Source organism: Hippichthys cyanospilos, chromosome 7, assembly GCF_059441005.1.
Source record: "Hippichthys cyanospilos isolate Australia breed blue-spotted pipefish chromosome 7, RoL_Hcya_1.0, whole genome shotgun sequence".
NCBI lineage: Eukaryota > Metazoa > Chordata > Actinopteri > Syngnathiformes > Syngnathidae > Hippichthys > Hippichthys cyanospilos.
The window spans coordinates 14,816,554-14,842,455 of NC_142375.1; the positions used below are offsets into that span (position 1 = coordinate 14,816,554).

Genomic DNA, 25,902 nt, shown 5'->3' on the forward strand with positions numbered 1-25,902 from the left:
ACATGACAATGGACGAGGTGAGAGAATTTGAGCGGACAATCCAGGAGGCCACCAACCAAAAGATTGGGATGTTCCCCCCGTCGATCTCCATCAGCGAGACCCCCCTGTCCTCCTGTTCCCTTACCGGCCCCGCCAGCGCTCCTTCCACACCCCTGTGCACCGAAGCGCCAGACTCCCTCTCGGTCTCCAAGGACCGGCCCCGTAAAAAGTCTGCTCCAGAAACCCTGACCCTTCCTGAGCCGTCTCTGAGTGCTTTGCAGCAAGAAAATGCTACCGGCCCACTTGCTTCTTTGAATCATCTTGAGTCTTCAACGTCACCTTCCTCCAGCTCCAATCTTGCTGAAATGGGAGATCAGTAAATGGACCTTTCCCAATGTCTTCCCGATAATTTTGGTCTTTTGCTTTCCCGGAACCCCTTTGAGTTCAGCCTAATTTCCAAAGATCGGTGCCCAAATATTCACATATTCTCTTTCGGAATTCCCATCGAAAGATCGTCAAGCTCTTAATATAGACAAATAAACGTCACTATTACTAATCACTTTAAAGTACATTTGCATGACAGTGATCTCTCAGAGCTTCTTTTTCTAAAGACAACAAAACAACCTGCATTCGCACAGCACTATCATTGGCAGGCTAGGACTACTGTGCACGGCCTTTCAAGCTCATCTTATAGCGTATGTCACACTTCAGTGGAGCTGTGTTGTTACGCTCATCATCTTGAGCGATACTTGTACACGCACAATCATTCCTGTGATCTGCTATTGTAGTTTGGAATGTAACATATTAGTAGTCCATCGTTTTTCAGCAGTGATGTGGCGTGAACAATCTGGCAAGTTGAGAGACACTTTTGTATTTTTACACCTAAACGTGCTGTCGTACAAATGAATGCTCAAAACAACACAGGTTTATTTTTTTCAAGTTTTACTTGAAACCGGCCCCGTGTAAACCTACAGAGATTTTATCGATTCGAGAGGTCCTTTGCATTTACAGTTTCCTTTGTTTTTTAGTTTGTATTAGAAGACGTTTTTGCCTTATACTTGTTGCACAGAACCTCTGGTTTCTTTTTGTATGTAGTTACAAACGCAAAGTGCATGTCAGAAATGCCGCAGTTATGTTCTAAGGGGCCTACAGTATCATCATTTCATTAATACACAAAGGATTATAAGATCATTGGGTGTGTTTATATGCAGTCAATAACCATTTTAAAACAAATATTGTCAATCAAGGTTTTAAATGCCATACAAGCAGGCACAATAAGCTCATACGAAAAAGACCATTTCCAACCTTAAAATGAGGCCATTAGAAATACCTCCTTTGAACAGGTCATTCATCGGTTTGCGTTCTGCACCTGCTATAACCACAAGGAATCTGGGTCTTTTCAATACAAAAGTACTCAAAATATTTGGCGTGATGCTGTTAAACTTGGCTGTCATGGAGTAAACAAAATAGATGAAACTCAGACGCTATAAAGAGCTTTACTTTGGTAGAGAAGAGGAAAACGATGACTTGATTACTGTGGAGAGTGACATGAATATGTTGCGTTTAAATGACAATAGAAAACAATAAGCAGAAATACCTGTTTTTATCATAAATTCTTACCGGCATGTCGGGGTTTCAATGGGGGGGCACACTCCCTTTGCTAAAGCATGCAAACAGAGATAATAGTTTCACAAACCTGATTTTCTTGACTGCATGTAACAGCCAGTGTTCATACCTCAGGTCTCGCCTCCTACCTACAGATGTCACTGTAACCTTACTCTTCTTGCTTGTTGCCAAACAGCCACGTTTTATATCGAAGCACAGCCTATGTCTTCTAATACTGACCCATTGGAATGTTTACAATCACAAAACGTTTGCCTATGCGTGGAAAAGCCATTAAGTACACTGGCAATCTTGGCATGACAGTGTAACCATATCTGAACTTGTGGTCAGTATGCTTTGAGGGCTGACTTTGCTGTACAAAAAAATATCACTTTAGCAACTCTGTATTAATGATACATCACTAGTGTGCCGCTCAAAAATCCTCCATAAAGGCTGAATTCTTATCAAAAGTAAAAAAAAAAGAAAAAACATAGCTAGCATTTTTTTGTGTGTCTTAGACACAAGGCTACATCCTGGTTCATAATTAATGCCAAAATGATGTGCGACTTTATTCAGTCTCGCCAACATTTAATGGGTTTCTTAGCCCATGCTCCATCACCATAACATAACATGCAAAATCAGCTTTGCAAAATCAAACCATCTGGTGTGAAAGATCTTGAAAACAACAGACTTTGGGAGACTTGTATGTACTGTAAATTTAATCTGATTCCATCAAGTCGCTTTGTCGTATTACTGAGGGAGTTAAAAGGCCTTTCTGGATTCTGGAGGAGTATTAATTTACTGTAATTTATCCAAGCGGAGTGGAAACAAGGGTCCCTCAACTAACTTGTGTATAAGCTCTGGTAGCAGAGTGAATGCATTTGATTAATAACTGCATTTATGTTGTCTGACAAGAGATTGGCCAGACAATCATTATCTATTGTTATATAACCCAAGTGATTAATATACAGTATTGTCTCCACCTCTTGAAAATTATCGACAGTATCCATTGGTATGAAACATAATTCGGAATAAAAATGAACTAAAAAGTTACTGCTTTTCAATGAATGGAGACATGAAAATCCAACAGTCCTGTAATATTTAATGAGTAATAATTCAATTGTTCAAAGTGCTTCTATATGCTGCATGGAATGTTCCTAAGTATGTATCTTACAAGAAGAATATTTGTACATGCAGTTATCAGACTGATTGCCTCACTGCATTTTACGCTGATCTTCTATTAAAAAGTGAATGCCTCAATGCTATAATTTTACATTAATGATATTCTGAGTGAGATAAAAGCATGCAAGAGAATATAGGCTTATAAACAACTTGACTCAGTGCCTCTGCATGCCACAATCGCATTCTCACTTAGTGCATGCAATTCAACAAACATTGCTTATTATCGGCACCTAAAATTCACCACATCTTTTCTGCCATGTTTTTTTTTTTAATTTTTAGATTGGAGATGCAAATTTAGTCGGGAATCATAGAACAAAATAAATAAGCACACGACTCGTTAATTGGACTTTGCGTGAATGCATCTCACCAAGCATGGACACATAAGTCTGTTTTAGTGTTATTCGTGCACTACTTTTACAATGAAATTCTCCTGGGATTCCTGTAATATCATACGCACATGGGCTACAGCATCACATGGTATTGTAGCTGAGCTGGGCATCATTATGCATGCAGTTAATGCCCCAAATGATTCTCACCCGAGCGATATTTGAAAGGGAATGTTCATGTGTTCAAGATGTAGCTGGAAGTAGCAAATGACTATGGGTCCACGTCTCGTTGTTTTATTCCTTTCGGAAATAAATCACATCAATCACAAATTTAACAAACAACCTATTTGAGGATCCAGCCACCAGTACGACAAATACAGAACATTCAGAACAACATTTAGTGCATTCCTTATGGCTGTATTAAATGATGTCATTTTCTACATCAAAATCTCACAGTCTGCATGAGTCAGGGCAAACTTGTTATTCAATTTCTGTTTTTATTTTCCCTGTCCGTTTAGCTATTGAAATTTACATCCCATGTGCGTTTTGCACACTCCAATTTTGTTTGAGAATATTGCAGTGTTTCATGCAGCCTTGCTAGTGACAACATGAGAGCCTCCTTGTGGTCTTACTTGGCATAACGTCTCTTGATTATTCTGTACAGTTTCTGATCTAATTTTGTTAAAAATACAAAAAAAGAAATTGTTCATCATTGACTGTAGTTTTTGTCTTATAGCCATGTTATATAGATTTTGTATAGGGCGCACAGGCAACTCGAGTATTTTCCATCTCTCTATCAGGGATACATTTGAACTACCATGGGCTGTTCCAATTAAAAAAAAAAAAAAAAAGACAATTTCCAACTATGTAACATGGTCTGCTCTGTTTAAAAGAGTAATGTAAATAATGTTGTAATTGCTAGGACGTTTCTTGCATTGAATCTATTGAGAGTTGCTTCACTGTTTTAACTAAAAGTCTTCAAATAGACAGAAGGGTCTTCTTGTCATGTGATATGGTTGGCAGCTTCATGAAATTGTGTGTATCTGAGAAGGAATCATTGTTTTTAAGATGCAGATGATATGTTCTTTTGCGTTTCAATAGGGTAATGCTCCTGGTAGTAGTGGTGCACTTCATAAGATTTTGTTTGTAAGTTGGTTTGTAACAAGGGTTTCTTTTTAGTGAGGTGATTGATGTTTCAGTTGTGTTTTATATTACAGTTCCTTTGTGATGATTTTTTGGGGTGTGTGTGTGTGTGTGTGTTTGGGGGGGGTTCACTTGAAGGATAAAGTCATTTTGAAGGACCAACCTTTATTTTTTTTTTCAGCAGCACTTTGCCTTTGTCCTTACCTTAACAATTGGGGTTTGCCCCATAAACTAGAAGCTGTAAATGAAGGCACTACTCTGTGTATTCTTTTATGCTTCTGCTTTGTGCAGTATGCCCAAAATAGTGTTCATCTGATAGTTGCTGAGTTCTTCCACTTTGACAATTGTATCTGTTATATTTCACTGGGTTCTTTATTGTAATTATTGTTTTACTATTCACAGCAAGACAAATAAAAAAAAATAGTTGTAGCCTCTTTCATGCACCATTCTTTGATCTGTTTTTATGTTTACGTTTTGGTGTTTAACCTTACATCAGTGTGGATTGGCATCTATTTGCAAATTTAACAAATTACATTTTGCCGCTTTCAGTATTATTGGTCAAAAACATTAAATGTGTGTTAAAATAATCAGAAACATACCTTCAACATTTAATGAAACATGCTTCAATCAAGGTCAAAACTGATTTTTTTTGTGATAATGTAGCGCCACCCGGTGGTTTTGGGGTGTCAACACAAAAAATTCTATTGCCGTTGAAATGATTAATGCAGGAATCGGGGGAAATGCATGATAAAACATTGGGTTTTCAATCTGTCCAAAATTGACAATATTTCTGATTTTGAATGGCAGTAAATGAGCCTGACATGGCTAAATTTGACACCAATACTGTGATACTCTCTTCCTCCTGTTTGGAAGTATTTAGAAGAGACTGCAGGTTTTGACAATCCATGCAATATTTTAGCCTCTTTATGCGTCCCTGTCAAAAATTATGCGTCAGGCAAACAAAAGGACTGTGTATTGTTTGAGATATGGCCATCAAGATGTGCAAGATGACATTGCACAAATCTTTTTTTTTTTTTATGAACTGAAATCAGTGAATAAAACATTTAGACAGTAAGTAAGTTAAAGTTACACAAACACAACTTAATTATAACTCTTAATATCATAGCGATCTTTCACACCAAATCAAGATGCAATTTAGCAATTTGATTTCCTCATAGAGATACGAAATAGGGACACAAATGCTTAAAGAACCGGATGTTTGCTGCAACTGACTTACAGTGTTCCCCCACTTCATTAATTTTTAGGGAGGACCGTATCTGATTTGCTGTAAAAAATACCAATTTACTGTTTTGTGCTTTTGTCTTGTCTAAGTAAGGCTTTGGCACCATCGTGTGGTATCTTGGTGTCCTAAAACTATGTTGAAGTGAGTCAAAGAGCATCAAGTAGATTATGACCATCTTCTGGCAATTACAATAACTTTTATAAGGCTATCTTTTACTGACAAAAGTTTTCTATTTGTGCCTATCCTGCACACATAGTGGGGGAACACTGTAATTCTGAACATCACGTTCATCTCCAAAGTATGAGTGACACAACAAGTATCCAGAGGTAATGCGATGTGCGAAACATTTGCCCTCCGTTTTCTGTGGTAACTCCGGATGTCGTCACAGGAGCGACCGTGGTGGATTCTCTGGCCTGGCCTATACAAATGACCTCATTTCCGGCCTTGTCCACAGCAGAGAGCTCCACTCTGTTTGCACAGCAGGAGGCCCGGTAGGAGGCCACGGTGATGTTCTCGCCTCCTGGCCCGACCACTGTGCTGGTGTTGAGGGTGCCGCTCCCCTCACGGATTGTGACGTTGTCGATGCCCGTTCCATTGATGCCGTCAGTCACGTTGACAACAAAGACCCACTGAGAGGACTCGCAAGGTGATGAAGAGGATGGACATGTGGATGTACTGACTTCCTGGCACTCTGCAGGGAGAACATCGCTCATCTGGAAAAAGAAAGTGAATGAACAAGCTTAGGCCAGTATCCCACAAGATTATCAAAAAATGTGGTGTGCCTAGGATCTTGCGAGGAATATATAGTTTGTAGTAAAAACATAGAATCTTTTCGGAGTGACGAGTTTAATCCCATTTGTATTATCTAGAATCTGTGATACTGTTCATCTATATATAACTTTTATTAACTTTGTTCATCTTACGGCATGTACAATGTAAATCAGTGATTGGTTTGTAGTGTGATGATGATCAGTTTGTGGTTTGATTATATTTTCTTGTGTAATTATTGGATGAATTTAAGTTTGGTTTTATTTTTCTCAGATTTATTATGCTTTCTGCACAAAATATGGTTCACCCCCGTCAGAGACACCACACTTTCCTTCTGCTGAGGGAAGCATACAAGTGGAGTCGATGAGGTACTTGAAAGCTTCTGTGTCATTACTTTGGGTCATGCTATATTCTATGTTTTTGGATTGTTCAACAGTTGTACAGTAAGGCACTGTCTTCATTACTATTCTACCTTTTTTTTTGTCCGGTCCTCTCAACTGTTGGAAAATGACTGTGCTATTTACCTCACACACATATTACAATATTGTTAATGAATGCCAGAAACACCTACAGCAGGTGACATTCAGTTTGACTGCAGCAATAATAGGAATGATTAGTAGAATTAGTAGACATTTCCCATGATTCTTGGACGTTGTCAGGTTCATTTGTCAGACATTTGTAAGAAATTGTACACAAAAAAGGAGACAAGGCAATCTTCCCAACTCATGCATGAGGGGAGCGAAGAGGAACCGGCCAAGGACAATTCTACTGCGCTCTGCCAATCTCTCCGACTCCCCTTACTTTTATTTGTTACAGAGATCCCTAACTACATGAAGGTCCCGGCCCTCAAGGGGCAGGGAAAAACGCAAGTCTATGGCCGGGACCTTGTGTACTTGTCCTTCTATGTGTGAGCATGTGGGTGAGAAACTAATGCATGTATGAAAAAATACGTAGCGAAACATTCTGATAATGCATAGCAAAAACATCGATAAGAGTCACAGGTGTGGGAACGCTCCGACTGGCGGGCTTGAGCGGCCTTCCTTCTGCTTGAAAGAAAACAATGACGAGACAGTTCTTTTCCCACAAACAGTGCACTCATTCTCCCAGCGTACCATCAACATACCTAGCAGTACATCAGCAGTTTATTCATTCATTATTATCATTCAGTATGTGTTTATTCATTCACACAGCAAAGCATTTCTTCATTGCGAGCATTAATATTTTGTAGCAAATGTATAATCACTATATCTATAATTATTCTAACAATAATTATTCTAACAATTCCCCCCTTCTGGTTCTACATTTGCCCCAAAATATTATCACCAAGGAGGGCCACCACCCCCCAGGCTTAATCCAATGAATTACTAGTCCGATGGCAAAAGACCGAATCCACAGAACAAATTTGGTCATAAAGATGAGAATAGAAGAGGAAAAAAAAACCTCACCATCAGCAGCAGGGGTACCAACATAAAAAAAAACAGTGCCATCCGTCTCGCACAAGTAGATGGCACATTCTTTGAAATCTCAAATTAGTTGGGGCTATAGCAGTTGAGATAAGACGGGTGAATGCGCAAATGCAGGGAATACAACAACAACCACACAATGTAAGGATAGCTGTAAACATCGCAACTGAAACCAGGGCAGAAAACACCAGAGCACTATATTTACCAATTATGTCGCCCCACCACTCAGACCAAGCGGAAGTCTCCACGCCAGAATGCTCCTTCATCCTGCGATTCAGGGTACGCAGACCCTCAATGGCCCTCGACAGGGACCTACCAGGAGCGGTGTTGTAAGGGATCCATGTGCAACACTGGTTCCTATACATGGCACACATGCCTCCATCCTTTGCCAGTAGCACGTCAACCGCAATCAGGGGTCTGAAAAGCCATGAGCAAGACAGCAGCCAATTGTTCCTTTACGGCAACAAGGCCCTCTGCATTGTAATTGCCCAGTTTCTGTACATTGTAGTGGATGCAATTGACTTGATCTACATTTTTATATTAGGTGCGATCTATATTGAAATAGATTCCCACCCCGTTGCAACTTGGCTCACCAACTTATACTCATCTGGTACACCGCGCGGAATCCCGATTACATCTTAGAGGCTGCCAATTTGAGTCCCCTGCTGTCGATGGAAAGATAGACACTGGTAAGAGCAGTGACATAAATATACAACCCAATTCATTTCATTCATACAGCACAGACCTAACCTTTAACATTAACGTCTAAAATATCAAACAAACACAAAGTTTCCAAAGTGTTGTACCGGAAAAAACAAGATGCAATAAATGGGCAACAGTAAAAACACAATTAAACAATAAAACCAAGCAAAACAAATACAATAAGACCTAGCAAGATCAGTCAATGCTCTGCAAGGCGACGAAAGCCATAGAGAAATGGTGAGTCTAAAAAAGTTCTAAAAACATAAAGAAGAGGCCCGCCTGAATGAAGCTAAAATTAAGAAATATACTCGTATTTACACACGCCAATTAAAAGCCTTGCAGAAGCATTTCGAACCAATTTCAGGTGACTAATGGAGGACCCACTGACCCCCCAAATAAATTGTATTGTAACAACCTAATCGTCAAATGCCAGATGCGTCTGTAAAAAGTCATGTACATATATAACTCATTCTTGCCACGCCACCATCACACATCACCACGAGGCAGCAGTGAGCCTGTGTGGCCCAGAATAGTCCTATGGCACGTAAAATTAAAGGTTACAATCTTGTTTGCAGTCCGGATAGAGTTAATGCATGAAAAGTTATCCATAGCAACATCAGTAGAAAAATTGGTACGTCTTCAGCCGCAGGACATACATCATTCCATGGAATGCAAGTCTTATTTGATTTAATCAATACAGTAGTTCTAAAACACCAATTCAAAAGGATATTCATAAAGGATATGTTGAAGATATTAGCTGGAATTACTCACACTAGTGGTCTCGGGCCCATACATAGTACACAGCTGTAGTCAACTGCAAAACCACAGTGATAGTCAAAAATTCATCAACAATATGTATGTATACCTTTTCTAAAGCCCACGACACACAAACAGTGATTATACGATAATGATCAGTTCCATGTGCATAAAAACATAAAAGCAGCTCCACACACGGTTCAGCACCACAACCCCACCTTGTAGTATTAATAGTCAATTTAAGTCCTGTAACTTAATTAGGGGCCAGAAATATCACGCACAGTAGTCCAGTTGGCCCAGACCTGTTTCGTTTTTGCAACTAATGCATCCCGTCTCCTATATCTAGCTATTAAATAAGAGTTAATTAAATATAAAAATGTGATGACTAATTTATGAATGCAGCTCTGCAATTGTAACCAAAACTGTCAATGCAAAACATAATGGTAATTATCGAAATAACAAAAAACGTGAACATGAACACAACTGCCAATGAAGGATGGCTCTGTCAACAATATCAGAGCCCACGACATGACAATAGTTCCAACACTGTTATCAAAAAAGCAAAACATAGTATTCGCTATAAGGCTTTAGGATGCAGGAAGTCAAATTGTTCTCCTAGTTGTGTTTCTTTTTAGCTCACGCCTTTGACGCGCAGGGCTATTGTTTTGCTGTTTGGATAAAGCTATCATACACTGTAAGGTTGTTTTAAATGATTGTTGAAAAATTATGGATTGCTGTTTCCACCAAACTGGGCCCACCTATGTCAGTTCTACAAAAGAGGGCAGTCGTTTGTACCGCGCCGACAGTGAAGCCTATAAGAACATATTTTACCCATATGACCATAGCCATGTCTACTGAGCAACCCCTAATCAAGAAGCGTGTCTTGGAATTCTTCACTAACCGTCAGTATTATCAGATACTATAAATCTGCTCCCACCGTTTAGTTAGACTTTGCTCACGCCTCCTGCATGGGTAACTCAGTAGAGAGGACCTTTTTACAGTGTGTGAGATGTATTTACGTGTTGCTCTCTGCAATTTTTTCACTGCTGTCAGTGTGGTCAGCAGCACCTGGTAAAGGCCTTCCCACTTTGGAGAATGCCAACGCTTCTTTTTGATGCTCCGGATCAGAATTCAGCCCCCTGGAACAACCAGCACATCATGTTGAACAGAAATACAACCACTTTCTGGACATTCCATTTCGTCTCGTTTCTCTAATGTCCCTCGCATGTAATCGGCTAGGTTGCCCTCATTGTCCAATTCCCAATTTGTGGAAATTAGAGGAAGCTTATCGGTTAATTTCTTCCAAGCATGTTTTTTTTTTTTTTTTCTTCCCATCCTATAATTGTGCCAGTCTCAAAGTAAGGATTGGACCCATAAATTGTGTATTGTTGATCACTGTAACCCAACCATTTCAGCAAATTTATTAGATCAATGTTTTTATTTAAAAAAATAACTCTGCTTGCAACACTATTATAGGATATAAAACATACAATATAAAAACAACTCCATCACACATTCTATTTATTTATTTATTTATTTTTTTTTTTTTTTTTTTTTTTCATTTAAATGAGGCAACAGATTATACACAATATTAAAAATTGAATATTTATTAAACGAGACCATTAATCCATTTAATATCAGTAGGTTTCAATGTCATCCTACGGCACTTTATCAGCCTTCCCCAAGAAGGGCTTCACGGCTGCTCGTTTTGACACCTTATCAGCAAAAGCATTGCCCAATGTTATGTGATCTGTCCCGGTTGCATGAGCCGCACACTTACAGACCGCAATTTGTTTTGGCATCGGAACTGCATTTAACAAATTAGACAGTAATTCAGTGTGCGTCACAGCTTTTCCCGTGGAGGTTACTACCCCCCTATTTTTCCAATATCGGGCAAATACATGATAAGTAAAAAATGCATATTGACTGTCAGTGTAGAACAGAGGTGTCAAACTCATTTTTGTCACGAGCCATTTTGTAGCAAAAAATTCCTTCATTGGGCCGATATGTTGAAGAAACCAAATTAAATAATCCCATAGCATTATTATTGAACACAACAAATTGCTGGCTCAGTTGTTTTGAAATCAAAAATAAAACAGCCTAGTTCTAACAGCCCAGTAATTACATTTATCGTTTACATTACTGTAACAGAACAAACCAAAAAATCTCAACTTTAATTTTCATTATACACAACAAGCTAAAGTTTTCAAACAGTGTTTAGCAAGGGTCATGGAAATTTACACGATTTGCTTTTGCGGGCCACATAAAATGACGTGGCGGGCCAGATTTGGCCCCCGGGCCTTGAGTTTGACACCTGTGGTGTAGATTGTAACTACTTTCCCTTGCATCAATTTGCATGCTTGTGCTGTGCTTGAGCTAAGAGTTCAGTGGAATTTTTTCTTTAACTTTTCAGAATTTCCAGAAAATAATTTTTGCTTTAGGATCCAAACAATTTATGGTGAATAAAATGGATTTATATAGTTCCTTCCACACCATACGGCATACAAAGAGCTCAACAAACCTCACATTCACCCATTCACACACACATTCATACCGTGCACCAATGTAAGCTGCCGTCACACAGGGCACAGTCAGCCCCACTAGGAGCAAAGTTAGAGCTCAGTGTCCTGCTCAAGGACAGTTTGGCATAGTAGTCGGCAGTTGAACCCACAACCCCCTGCCACTATGGATGGCCCATGCCAATAATCTAGCAATACCTCTTCTTATCATTTATCATCAATCGCCGATTTAGCCTTTGACTTGGCATGAACAATACTCACTTTTACACTCCACGCCAAATGCCAATGGTCAATTGTAAATCAAAAACAAACCTATCTAAATATGAAATCAGAAGTTACAAAAAACAAAAACCCTTGACTTTTGCATAGCTTTCTCATGCTAATTGTCAAGAAACGCATTTGGTCGCCAGAGTCCTCATAAACTTAGGGAATCTTATTTATATGTTGATGACTAATTCAAAATTATCAGAAAATTATCAATTATCAGTCAATTTAACATTTGCATTCTCCTAATCCATAATATAATCTCACTTTATCCCATAATATACTTCTCCATATGTACTCATCATTTCACCTGACTAACCCTGTGGCTGGACCATTTTTCCCACAAACCTCAGGTTTGACACCATATAAAACTCGCAATTTTGACTTTAAATCAATTAAACTACATAAAGCATCATCCAGCAATGCTTTTAAGCACACTTTCAACAAATTTCGTTGTTTATTTCTAACACAAATACATGTAGAAAAACAGTCAAATACACCCAGACAAGCAAACAGACAAATGCACACGGGCCCACATCACACAACACACAGCACACACAGTAGAAAAGAGCTGCCATATCAAACTAAATCAATGACAATCACAAACTGAAAACACCCTTTCAATGTGTTACTTTCCCCAACATCAACTTCTTAATACAATACAATACAATACAATACAATACAATTGCAATTCTTTGTGGGCATATCCTCACCACCTCATGCCCATATTTGTTATCAGAGTCATGTAATTGTTATTAATTATTAATTTTCTCATTGCATCTTACTGAAACAACCACAATATTTGGTGTTATAATCTCTACCTGAACCTCCATTTGCTGTGTAGCCACTACACAATATGCTCTGATATGATTTCCTATTTCTAAATCATTAACTTCTCATAGTGTCTATATTTAATATTTCTATGATGTATAATTTTCATTTATTATATTATATATCCAAATTCTCCAGTAAATACTGCAAGTCAATTATTAGTATCATTGCGATCTATTAACTTCCACTTCCCCGATCCATTCCGTCTGTCTTTACTTCACCTATTTTCTTTACAACCCCCACAGGACCTGTCTCATTGTCCTCCTTTCTATGAAACATAACTGAATCCTTCTTTTTCTCCTTTGGCCCCTCTGACACATGCTTTCCGCCACCCCCTCTTCTACGCTACTATCAACCAAAACTCAGTATCCACATATCCGCTACTGTCAACCAAAACTCAGTATCCACATATCCATCTTTGTCCATTTTATTTTTATTATTTTTCCTTGTAATTCTTATTTTATCTCGTAAGTCCATTTTTTGTGTATTAAGCTGGCCAGCAAAACCATATTTTGTTATCCACAAATTCAAGTGTTTTATTTTAGATGGACATTGCTTTTAGACACATTTCCAATCTCTGCATGCAAGCTGTTGCTCTACCGGTAGTATTCCCCATTAATGCAAATTTAGCTCAGTCTATGAACCTAGGGTTACCTAAAGACTGATATTCAACAAAAAACGGGGTGACAATAAATTTCTCAATGTGGTAATACTCAAGCTTCTACCCAACAGGGCGGAGTATTCTTGCCTTTGCTTCCACAAAGAGTTGTCACTTACAATCCCGTTTAATTTATATGAGATCGGCGTCTCCTTTCACACACAATCCCGTTTAGTTCATATGAGATCGGCGTCTCCTTTCACACACAATTCACATCCACACAACTGACACCCACACAACGCTTAGCGCACAGCGTTTAAGCGGACTCTATTAAGTATGTACAGGACACCGCCGCCCTATTCCAAATTTCCTGCGCACACGTTTTAAATGCGGACTCTATTAAGTACATACAGGACACCGCCGCCCTTTGTTTATAGACTACTCGGTCTCTTCACTTGACAGGGACTAGTATTCTCAAGGTTTTCACAACACCACAATATCACAACGTCAGCATGCGAGTTCACAACACCACAATATCACAACGTCAGCATGCGGGTTCACAACACCACAATATCACAACGTCAGCATGCGAGTTCACCTACTCACCCCATGATGCCTTCTCTCCTTCGGCTTCGCGTCAACCCTCAGTCCCCAGATGCGGAGCCGGGACCCAGTCCCTGAAAAAGGTCTTACTGCCGTGGCCACGGTCTTGCCTGGTTGTCGACTCCGCCTCTGGAGACCTCAGGTATATTGCGATCCGGCTCGAAGGACCAAATAAATGTCAGGTTCATTTGTCAGACATTTGTAAGAAATTGTACACAAAAAAGGAGACAAGGCAATCTTCCCAACTCATGCATGAGGGGAGCGAAGAGGAACCGGCCAAGGACAATTCTACTGCGCTCTGCCAATCTCTCCGACTCCCCTTACTTTTATTTGTTACAGAGATCCCTAACTACATGAAGGTCCCGGCCCTCAAGGGGCAGGGAAAAACGCAAGTCTATGGCCGGGACCTTGTGTACTTGTCCTTCTATGTGTGAGCATGTGGGTGAGAAACTAATGCATGTATGAAAAAATACGTAGCGAAACATTCTGATAATGCATAGCAAAAACATCGATAAGAGTCACAGGTGTGGGAACGCTCCGACTGGCGGGCTTGAGCGGCCTTCCTTCTGCTTGAAAGAAAACAATGACGAGACAGTTCTTTTCCCACAAACAGTGCACTCATTCTCCCAGCGTACCATCAACATACCTAGCAGTACATCAGCAGTTTATTCATTCATTATTATCATTCAGTATGTGTTTATTCATTCACACAGCAAAGCATTTCTTCATTGCGAGCATTAATATTTTGTAGCAAATGTATAATCACTATATCTATAATTATTCTAACAATAATTATTCTAACAGACGTGAAAGGTGGAAGCACTTCTAGTTTCTGTTTCTGTTTCTGCTTCAGTCAACAATTGATCAAAATGAATAAAAATGAGGGGAATTGTTTTTCCAAGAGTGTGTGAAACCACCCTTTGAAGGTGTCATCATTATCATCATCATTATAAAATCATCATCATCATCATCATTATAAAATGTTTGAATGTGTTTCAGTTGATTCCATGCAGATATTCATTTTTATGTTCAAGTGACTTTCACCTGGCCCACCTGTAAAATCCGACTCGAACAAATGGCCACATTTCCCGCGTTGTCTACAACAGACAGCTCCACTCTGTCTGCACAGCAGGAGGCCGTGTAGGAGACCACAGTGATGTTCTCTCCCCCTTCTCCAACCAGTGTGCTCATATTGAGGGTGCCATTCCCTTGACGGATGGCGATGGTGTCAATTCCCGTCCCATTGACTCCATCGGTTACTTGTACAACAAACATCCATTGGGAGGAGGCACAGCTGGATGAACTGGATGGGCAGGTGTCAAATGTACGTTCAGCCTGGCACAGTGGCCTTGTGACATCAGTCACCTGGAGACAGACAATGGAGAAGTGTAAGATGTAAATATAATTCGTTAAAAATGTTAGCAGTAGATCTTGTGCCTCCAAATTCAGCCCCATTTTAAAAAATAGATCAAAGGTTGAGTCACTGTGTGGACTGTGTTTTATGTACAGTATCCACTTTGCAAGTTCGATCATTTTTTAGTTCGTGGACTTTCCTTGGGATGTATCTCCTCTATTTGTGGAACTCTATTCTTGATAAAGTGCTTGTCACATTGGTTATATACCGTAATTGAGTGTCATCCTATTTATGATGTTTTGATGTTTTGTTTACATTCAATGACTATAAAAATAACCATAGTTCGAAACTTTTCTAAATGTCAGCCATCTCATGCAAAGTGACAATGACGGATTGATTTTATTACTAGGGAGGAAGTTTGAGTTATCAAGCAAGGATATCAACTCAATTCGTGCATCACGATGACCATCATCATCTCAGATAACAGTTTAACTGGTTTATTACCACTACTACTTAAAAAAAAAGTTCCTTAGGCAAAGAACTTGTTCTTTTAAATTGATAAAAAATGGCTTAAATTCAGCCACATTAAGCATGAAACAAAATATTTAATCATCAGTCCTTACAAATATTACTGAATTTATTTAGGGACAGTATTTCTTATTTTTTTTGAGGTCAGCAGTAAATGCTCATCATTTTGACCCAACAGCTACCAAGGAAAATAAATAAATAATAATAATAAACTCTTTCTGACCATCATTAGAATTCAATTACATTTTAGTAACCGGCTTGTACGGCAATATTTCAACACGGTTGAGAAACATGTAAAATTACTTTTATTATTTTTCTTACCCTTGCAGCAACTGAAAACCTAAGGACAACAAAGTTGCTGTCAGTTGTATCTTCATTTTCGGCCTCAATCGTAAGCGTCACATCAGTTCCTGATGTCGCATCTTCAGGAACGGTTAGGCTCACGGTGTCTTCCGCTTTCCCTTCGCTGCCTGCTTCTATGGTGACAGACGTTGGCGACGAAGAATTAAAGCCACGGTCGTTGGTAGCGCGCATAGTGAATGTCTCATTTGCAGTCTCGTTGAGGACTCCCCCAGTTGATGTGGTGACAGTGAAAGGGATGGAAATGGTAGAGCCAGGTTCTAAGTTGGTGATGTTGACTTGAGCCTAAAAAAACAGAACAGTCCTTTTCAGCATCTGTTCATACCTTTTGTTTCGTTAAAACTAGCTGAAGTGATTTGTTTGAATGTTTTTGTTTGGTTGGCTTGAAAGCTACCATTTAAACCCTGATGCTTACCAGCCAAATGGACTTTCCAAGCCGTACTCAAATGTGGTTTGGGTCAGTTTTGGAGTTGCTTAGTTTGGTACCAGAAATAATTTTAACACATTCTTGAAATTGTGGTCACGTTTGAGGGCAAAGGTGAGAATCTGCTATAATTTGGTAGTGTTGTAGAAGTGTAGGCTCACAGTCACAGAGATGTTAGACGTCCTGATTTGGGTGGAGGCCTGCCTCTGGAACTCGCTTGGAGTTGATGATGAGTTGCTGTGTAGTCCTCTCAATCTAACCACAAAAGCACCTGGTGGAATGTCAGTGAAGTTCACCAGGAGGTCGGTTTCTTCCAATAACTGAAGAAAAGGACAAGACCAAAGTTAAAAATAATAAAAATAAAAAGCAACACTCACTACAAGTTTGACACCTACGAGTTCAATTTAAATTGTTTTCTCATCCAACGATACCAAGTTTTGGTAGTTGGTCAAATTTTTGCCATCACAAAGTATTTATACCAGTACATGTGACAAACTTAATGGAATAACACTCAAATTTCATGCTACTCTAGTCGGAAATTAACCACTGTTATACTAGTCTGAAATGCTGAAACACTCCTTGGGTTTATCACGACTGATCAACGACTGAGTTCAATTAGGCCCGTTTGGCACAAATGATCAGATAGATGACTTGAGCAATGCCATTATTTTGCTGTGACTTGTCTTCTACTTTTACTTGGCTTTCCTTCTCGATGACACCCTTGGCCCACATAGTATCAGAAAAAACCCCACACATTTTCTTAGCTAATTGATCTAAGTCAGAGGCAAAATAACATCGTTTAGGTTAGTTATTCGGCGTTTGATTCTGAATGTAGGTGTATTCTCTTAAATTATGGGATTAGGTTCTATGTTCAATAAGAACATATTCAATGTACCTCTATTGTTCCATTGATCTCTGTTGGTCCTGAGCTGTCATACAGCGTGACTTCTGTTACATTTACAATGTCACTCGCTATTGCTGTGACAAAGATGGTGACATTACCCCCTGAAAAACAAGACAAATCTGATTTTTATAATAATATGTTACATACCGGTTATCAAAATGAATTCAAGACATGACTCAATATTACCTGTGCTATGGGGATTAAAAAAACAAACATGTAAAAAAACAATTTATTTCTAAGGCATAAAAGTAATCAACTGCATTTTTGTGAGCCTAAGCTTTAGACTCAGGTAGATGTGTGTTTGTGTTTGCCAAAGGTTGATTTGTTGTGTCATATTTTCTATTACACATAAAATACAGTATTAATTTGTACTATAATTCAATCCTTCTGAATTAAACTGTTTTGAGAAGGAAGTTCTCTCTTGAACAAATGAGTCACTGCTAACGCCGCGCACAGACACAACAGAGCCAATCCTAGGAAGGCCTTATGTTGTCAAGGCAACTTGGTTATGGTGCTGCAGTCAGGCGAGGGAGAGAACCGAGGCCCCATGTGGTCAAATTAAAAGCATTTATATTCTCACTCATTGGGATGGTGCTTCATGAAGCCATGACCCCCAGTCTCCGCTATATTATTTGATATCCATCTGTTTTGTTTAATGCAAAAGCACGACTTGCATGCATCTATGCTACTGTTAGTGTTAAATTGTTTAATACAGCGGCGTCCAGTAATCGTGGACAGACGGATAATAACTTTGAGATCAAAAAGTGTGCTGCTAAAACTGAAGAGAAAGTTTGACCTGTGAGAGGACGTCCCTCCTTCGGAAACAAGCCTCCAGCAGGTCCCTCAGTTTCTTCCAAAACATCGTAAATGAAGTTCACTGAACTTTGACCTGATGGCAACATTCGCCAAACAAACAACAATGGTCAACACATTTATACGAGACCATCTATACCACACTTTCAGTTTTGTCTTTCTACTGACTGACCTGTAACCTTAACTGAGTAGGAATCATTAGAGTTGACACTGATTTGCCACAGTCCTATCTCACTGTCATTGTTGAGCCTCAGTCGTCGTAGGTTACCTGCCAAAGTCAAAGATCCTAGAGGGCCACTTAACTCACTGGAGTTCTGAGATACGCCTGCAAAGGGAAAAAAATGTTTAACATCTGCTTACCATTCCTTTATCCATATATAAAGTATTCTCAAAAGGAAAAGATAGAGTAGACCCAATACCTGAAGGGTTGGAGAGATTAAAGTTGAGATCTGAACTTCCTGTGATGTAAATAATGATATTCATTAGTGAGCTATCGATGGTAAATGAGAAATTTTCAGGCTGGCTGTTCGCTTCTTGAAAAACTGTCACCTGAAAAACACGGGCACATATTGATCCAGGTTCTGTACTGTACTGAATTTACAAGTGTTTGTCCTCTTGTATTCGTTACCCTTGCACTATCTGAGGAATCCTCAATGACACTTGTAGCCAGGGAAAGATCTGCTTTGCTGACCTCAATGGTCTCACCTCCAGATGCCCTGGCAAGGTCACGGTACAGCTGAGCATCCGCCTGACTCACCACCCTTTTGCGTCGACTGGACAAAACGTCTGTCAGCAGGCATGTTACCTGAACATTCCAGCAGACAGTTTACACAGTTAATCTGCTCCTTATATAAGATTAGGACACAGGTGAACAGTTCAAGTTCTAATCTTAGTTTTGTGAATTCTGTTAAAGAGGGCCACAAGCTGTGAGCTGACTATCTCATGATTTTCTTTCATCTGTTTACATTCTTTCCCCTCTGGCAAAGGTAAATCACAAGCAGTGGTGCTATTTTCCTATAACTGTGGGTACTTTTTGGCACATGCCTCAACTAGTGGAGCTTGCATGCATTTGATTTGGTTTGATTCAATGCAATCATGTTTTGAAGCATTACCAATTTTCTGATTCAATCTGATTCTTGTTAAAATTCAATTTTAAGCCAGTGTGGTTATTAAGAGGGATAATACGTTTATTTACCAGGACTTAACGTTTACATCTACAATAAACATTTGCTATTACACACTTTGACAAATTATTGAGTGGCTGGGCTACATCTCTTGGGGTAAATGGATTCTTTAAATGGACTCACCACAGATCTGGTGTCCTCGATGAGAGCAATGACAGTGCTTTTCAAGTCCTCATCTTTTGCTGGTGCGTCAGTGAAAACAAATATGTCCGAAAAGGGTGGGGCAGCAGTAAGGGCAAGCTGTTGGGCAAAAAGAGCGCACTGCAGTTTGGCAAGTACTCAATTTTCACCCAAGTTATTGTAAAACAAAAAGCAATTTCATGTCGGTGAGGTTTGAGTGTGTCGCTGCATTTAATGAATGAAAGAAGCTATTGGTATGAAAACAAACACCTGCAGTCCAGACAAGCTCATCTCTGGGATGTCACCTCCTCCGGCAGCAGTCAGCGCACTGATCCATTCTTTGAATGTGTCAGCATCGGCTGTTACTTGTACAGGTCCAAAACCTGCAAAGAGCAATATTCGCTGCTCTCGTTCTTTATTTATTTACTTTCGGAGGGGTTTAAAATTCAGAGGATAAAATAATGTACAGTATTAGCCTCTAAGCGAGACTTCCTGGAGAGTTTCTTCGAATATCTGTGACCCACCTATTCAGCCTGAACTTTTTTTCTGTTCTGCAGTAACTTTTCACACGTGCTATGCATACTCATTCCTTAACTCCACTTATGCACACAATCAGTCTGCATATTATGTTGGACTTCGGCTGGGCACAACATAGGGCTTAAAGACCTAAATACACCAAACATGGGCCAAAAGTGACAATACCTAAACCCTGATGGTTCTTGATGGAATACACGGAAAAGTCGTTGACTATTTAGTTACCTTGTGCATGTTTGAGAAGTAATAACCCTCTACCATCAGCGGTGGTAGAAAAAGCCTACTGAAAAGCTTTTAATGGCGGCGAGATGTTGTCAACAATGCATACCGTGACATTTTTTTCTAACAATGCACTCGACGAACTCCTCACGCTCTTAACACAGTATCGCGCAACGTTGACATTAATCCTACCTGGTATTTCTAGGTGCGTCCCTATGTCTTCCCATAATGTCACTCTTCTTTTCGCCAACATACCCTTATGGTAATATTGTAACATTTCGGTGTCTCTTGTATCATAGTGACAAAGTCATCTTCTTGCTCTTTAATCCAGCTTGTACGTCAAATATAATATAACAATTGTCAAGGCTTTCCCTTGCTTACTCTTTACTCATGTCGGTCACATCTTGTTCTTGCCCCAAGTGCTAATTTACCATTCAATACTCAATTAGAGTAAGCAAATGTTCAATGATCTGATGCTGATTCAATATGCCGAATCTGCCGAAAACATCCCCCGATGCCCCATCAATGTCACCGACCTAACATCTGTGTTTTTTCAACTAATCAGACAGAGCATAGTGACGCCTGGACACTTCCTGGCTTCGAACATTTCACATCAGATTGGTATGGCTTTGTCTCCTGCATCAAAATTAGTAATGAAGTGTAGTCTCCCTGCTACAACATAGAAAACTAAGACATTAAACTATTACGCTTTTAACCTGTAGAAGGCAACACCAGCCAAACTTTGTGATAACACAGTATAAATTCTACCTGGATCATTGAAAGGAACCAATATGTAGGCCAAAGGTTCTTGAAAGATTCCATTCCTCCTGTCGATAATTCTAAAAGCAACTCTCTTGGCTTCCTCTATGTCATCAGCCATGCTTCCTGTGGTGTCGATGACAAAACACAGCGCAGAGGACTGAGTAAGGCCCATCAGTCTGCAAGAATACAAGAGAGACATAGAGACAATCATAAGAGATAGAAGAACTGTTCGTGTTATAATCACAATAATGCTGGAAGAAATGGGCTGAAAAAGAAGTTTTTCCCTACTGACAATATATTTTTTTTTATTGTTAAGGAGGGTGTAATCCAGGGGTCTCTTTTGGGGCCACTCACCTTTTCTATTTACAATGAGTTGACTAAAATTGGATCTGCTCAAACTGTCTTCAAACTGTCTCAAACTGTCTCAAACTGTCTTCAAACTGTCTATGTACATTACATGTACATAGTAGTTACTGTTCTGAACCAGACATTTCACTACTTCAGTAGTTCATATACATTCATATACATTTTTTCTCGAACAACTCTTTTGTTGTCGATTTCTTTCCTTTACGGTTCACCCCATGTTGAAACAGAGGAATATAAATATATGGGCCATCAGATATAAATTTCAGTCCTATTAATATTATTTATAACATCCAGGTTAGATTTATCTTGAGCTTCCCTTGTATGACACATACCGTAATTGTATTATGTAAAAATTACGTAACTGGTTTGCTAAAATATAGTTATTTTCACTGGCCGCAGTTTGTTACATCTTTAATCTTGCTTTTTACCTCAAAGAATATTTGCCCCCACGATACAAAGTATAGTTTTATAGTTTAAGAAATGCCATAATCATTTCCTTTAATGTTCCCATGCCAGCTATAAAGCTCCATTTGATGAAAATCGAGGTGCAGATCGGGTCTTCAAATTAGGCTCTGTCATGTGTCGCAAAGTCATGTGCCTGTGTCCTTGGGCAAGGCACTTCACCCATCTTGCTTACAGATCTGGTGTATGACTGGGTGTGAATGTTTGGTGGGGGTCCATCAGCCTGCCCCAAGGTATCTTTGAGTGTCCTGACGATCCAGCGCGATATAAATCTTTATCCATTATTTTTATTACAGTTGAACCATAGTAACTTTCCATAGTGACAATTATTACATTTGGAACACCGATACTAGCTGTTGTCAGCTTAGATCACAGTTGATTGATTTTCTGCTTGTATTATAAAATTTTATTTTTCTGTTCAACCGTCTATCATCATTCGTCCTTGGAACATTTCGAAGATCTCTTACCGTAGAAAGTTCTTGTCTCCGCTGGCTAATCTGATGTCCTCCAGGAGCTCCATAGTCGCAACAATAGCCAACTCGGCTGCTTGAAAGTGAAGTGAACCGTGATCGGAAATAGTTGTATCCTTATTGATGCCTCCGGTTGGTTCACTTCTGCTTGTTCTATCGAACAAACCTCCATGGCTACATTTACCTTGGAGCAACAAAACACAATCAAATTGGATAAAAAAATGACAGTTGGAAATCAAAAACTGTATGTTGCACGTTGAACCAGTTTGCAATGAGTGCCATGATATCATTGAAATTTTGTGACTGTATTTTGTGGAATTGTTCATTTTTACTTGATTAATTTTTGTATGTGCAGTTGTCATAGTTATTGTACTTTTTAGTAGTACAATAGTCCAAGAATCTAATCAGGTAATTGGTCAGCTGGGCTGGACTCTCTAGCTGGGGGATCCTTCCAAGTCCACTGAAATAACCAACCCAAACCAAAACAACCCATATCTGGACTCTTCTCCTAAACGGAATTTTTCCAAACACTGCAAATTTGCGTGCTGAGGTTTGCGTTGTGTGATTTCAGTTTTTTCATAGTTATTTTCTTTAAATATGTTAATGTCCTAACAATGTCCTGACACTTACCTTCCGGCTTTTCTAGGGAAAGGACGCTGAAGTAGCCTGAGGTGAGAAGCCCCTCCTCCAGCACATTTGGCAAAATGTTGTCATCACAGTCGTCATCACAATTTCTACACGTGGGGATATCCCGGCCTGCAAACAAATGAAGAGAAGGTCATATTCAATAACAATGATGAGATGAAATGTTCACACGAAATTTATCTTCCCTGCACTGCAACAACACTTGTTTACCGAGTTCTTTGGTACCTTGTTAGGTTGCTCTGCTGTTGTGGGAAAGCAACACAAAGACATTGTACGCTAGCCCAACAAAACCGTCAGTGAATACTATCCATTGTCAGAATAAATCTAGCTAAGGAGAGCAAAGGGGAGAAATTTGAGCACAGCCCTAATTTTCAGACTTTCGTCCATCTTTGCGAAAGTACAACAAAATATTATGTAGATACAGTACACAGTATTGTTTACGTACAGTAATTAAATAACAGAGAGCCTGAGTTCAGTTTTCCTTCAACTCAGAATTTGCTGAGTTGGACGTCACACTTCAGGAAGGGGGTGAAACATTTTTGTGTATACTGTAATTACGGTATATATAATAGTTGTAGCACAACAGATGCGTTATGCAGCCTCAAGAGTCTTAACAGAGATTTTTGTACACACTTTGTAGAACACACTCACGCGCTAACACACAGACACACACAAACACCCACACACACTCTTATTGCCATATCTGCACTAATGTGGCTGGGTTAAGCTGTACTGCTCTGTTGGATGAATGTCCATGAATGTGAGCATATTCAGTGTCCTACCTGCCAGATTCTCCAGGGTTTGGTCAGGGTTGATCAAAACGTTGTAAGGAACCGTGTTTCCCAGCTCAATCCAGTTGCTGTGTGAGTAGAAGTCCTTGGAATATACAATGATATATACTGTATTACACACACATACTTTTTAAAAAAAAATTTTTATACCTTTTTTTATATATTATACACATATTTTATATACATATTTTTTTAAATATTGTATACATACTTTTTTGTGTGTTTGTTGAACATCTAAACATCTATACATCCATTTTCTATAGCGCTTATCCTCATTAGGGTCCCAGGCTTGCTGGTGCCTATCCTAGCTATCTGTTGGCAGTAGGCGGAGGACACGCTGAACTGGTTGCCAGCCAATTGCAGGGCACACAGAGACAAACAACCAGTCACCCAATCAGTATATCCCCCTCCTACTGCCTGGAGCCAGCTAGGATAGGCACCAGCAAGCCTGTGACCCTTGCGAGGATAAGCGGCTACAGATAATGGATGGATGGATGGATGAATATGCTTTTATTAAAAGTTTACATGCTCAGAAAGATAGTAAAAAGCTTTAAAAATGTTTTTTTATGCTTTGACTTGGGTCATATTAATCCAGTAAGTTATTGGAGACATATTGGAGACATAGCACAATGGTTGAAGTTACATTTCACTGTTTTTGGAAAACAAGAACCGCGAAATACCGCGAAAACACATTGGTTATTTTCATTGATATTGTGACAAAACACTCAACCAGACTTGACAATAAATCAAGAAAAAACGTGAATTAATTGCATACCAAATAAAAGTTACTAAATCTGAATTTATCATGACTTGGTATTTTTTGCTACATATAAATGCAAACAAAACCTAAGCAATGTTGCTTGATGATAAAAAATGTGTAACTTGCCAACAATAAGCACGTTTCCCCCACACTTAATGGCCCTATCCCACTGAGGGGCAAAAGCTCTTATTTTCACATCTGTAGCAGCCCTAAACTCTGATATTAGACATCCAGTCCCATGTCAGTCATGTTCTTTGTCAAGTCGAGTCTCTAATATTGCCATTTTGTGAATGTGTGTAAAGGATGCTTGGATTTAAATAAGAGAAATAAATACACTTTTAGAATCAACATTCTTTGTAGATTGTGTTTTACTTCCAAAACTACACCACTCCAATATTAACCAATACAACACGATTATCTGTGATCTCACCTGCAGAGTGTGAAATATGGCTCCAAGGGTAATACGGGCTTGATTAAAGTTTTGCCTTCTCACGTTGGCTTTCACTGAAGCAACACCTGATCAAAGGAAACAGGAAGCAGGAAGAAAGTAAATTATAGGCAGAACTTTTTCATACTTTGGTTTGCGCTATTTTTCTATTGAGCAATTTAATGAGTTTACAATGGCTTGTGAGCTTGATGTTAATGATACAATGTTAATGAAGAACAAGCACACCATTTATGATGGTCACTCTTGAGGAGGTATAAGGATATTGCCGGCCGGGCATCAGTGGTAGGTCAAATGTTTGACAAGTAAATTTTATTGTTAGCCATGAGGTTCCATGCTAATAGCATATATTTGTGAATAAAAGACAGTTCAAACGAAATTTCATCAGGGTTGTGAGAGAACAATGTCACAGGGAGCAGTATAATATGCCTGCGTTTGCCACTCTTCATTTTCATGTTTAATTTGTTGTGGAAAGAAAAGGAAGTACCTTGTATGATTATGTCTCGTCCTTCCTGGAAGGTCTCGTCATCAAAATGGTGAGCTGGAGTGGACGCAAATGGTACATCCACGAATGCATTGCTCATTTGCATGAGTCTAATGGATACCGTTAACTCAAGAAAGGACAATGGAAACTTTACAATGTCCGAGAGGGAGGAGGTACATGCCAGAACTACTTTCGAAACTGTTGGCCTACCACCAATCTGGGGGAAAAAACACACGCAACAGAAGAGATGGTAAAGTTACTTTCGGGTTTCAAGGACTGATTGAAAAATGAATTTGAA

General features: G+C 39.3%; 2 protein-coding genes and 1 long non-coding RNA gene across 3 annotated transcripts in view; 2 read left to right on the forward strand and 1 right to left on the reverse strand.

The window, feature by feature from the left end:
* LOC148421206 (cytoplasmic phosphatidylinositol transfer protein 1-like) overlaps positions 1-4,661 on the forward strand; it is a 60,097-nt gene extending 55,436 nt beyond the window's left edge. The window contains exon 9 of the mRNA XM_088418643.1: positions 1-4,661. Within this exon, the coding sequence (XP_088274769.1) occupies positions 1-359 (359 nt within the window). The 3' untranslated portion in view covers positions 360-4,661.
* On the reverse strand, positions 4,341-25,736 carry LOC148421207 (von Willebrand factor A domain-containing protein 7-like). Its single transcript, XM_088418642.1, has 17 exons — positions 25,608-25,736; positions 25,106-25,191; positions 23,907-24,000; positions 23,110-23,235; positions 22,477-22,663; positions 21,188-21,357; positions 19,937-20,049; positions 19,670-19,786; positions 18,991-19,167; positions 18,782-18,911; positions 18,535-18,687; positions 18,346-18,438; positions 17,541-17,650; positions 16,807-16,965; positions 16,183-16,506; positions 15,033-15,344; positions 4,341-6,188 (listed from the first exon to the last, which is right to left on the reverse strand). Exons 1-17 carry the CDS (start codon positions 25,708-25,710, stop codon positions 5,763-5,765), a joined length of 2,880 nt encoding a protein of 959 aa, XP_088274768.1. The 5' UTR covers positions 25,711-25,736; the 3' UTR covers positions 4,341-5,762.
* LOC148421208 (uncharacterized) overlaps positions 25,189-25,902 on the forward strand; it is a 6,797-nt gene continuing 6,083 nt past the window's right edge. Inside the window, exons 1-2 of the long non-coding RNA XR_015866067.1 lie at positions 25,189-25,405; positions 25,640-25,854. This is a non-coding gene — a long non-coding RNA (uncharacterized LOC148421208). The remainder of the gene's footprint in view (positions 25,406-25,639; positions 25,855-25,902) is intronic.

Bases quoted from the DNA above. Each gene is read 5' to 3' on its own strand.
- LOC148421207 (XM_088418642.1), bottom strand. From the start codon at position 25,710: ATGCAAATGAGCAATGCATTCGTGGATGTACCATTTGCGTCCACTCCA. The intron at 22,664-23,109 runs GTAAGTGTCAGG...TGTTGCTCCAAG, and splicing joins TTCCCTAGAAAAGCCGGAAG to GTAAATGTAGCCATGGAGGT. The intron at 19,787-19,936 runs GTGTTTGTTTTC...TTTGCCCAACAG, and splicing joins TGAGCTTGTCTGGACTGCAG to CTTGCCCTTACTGCTGCCCC.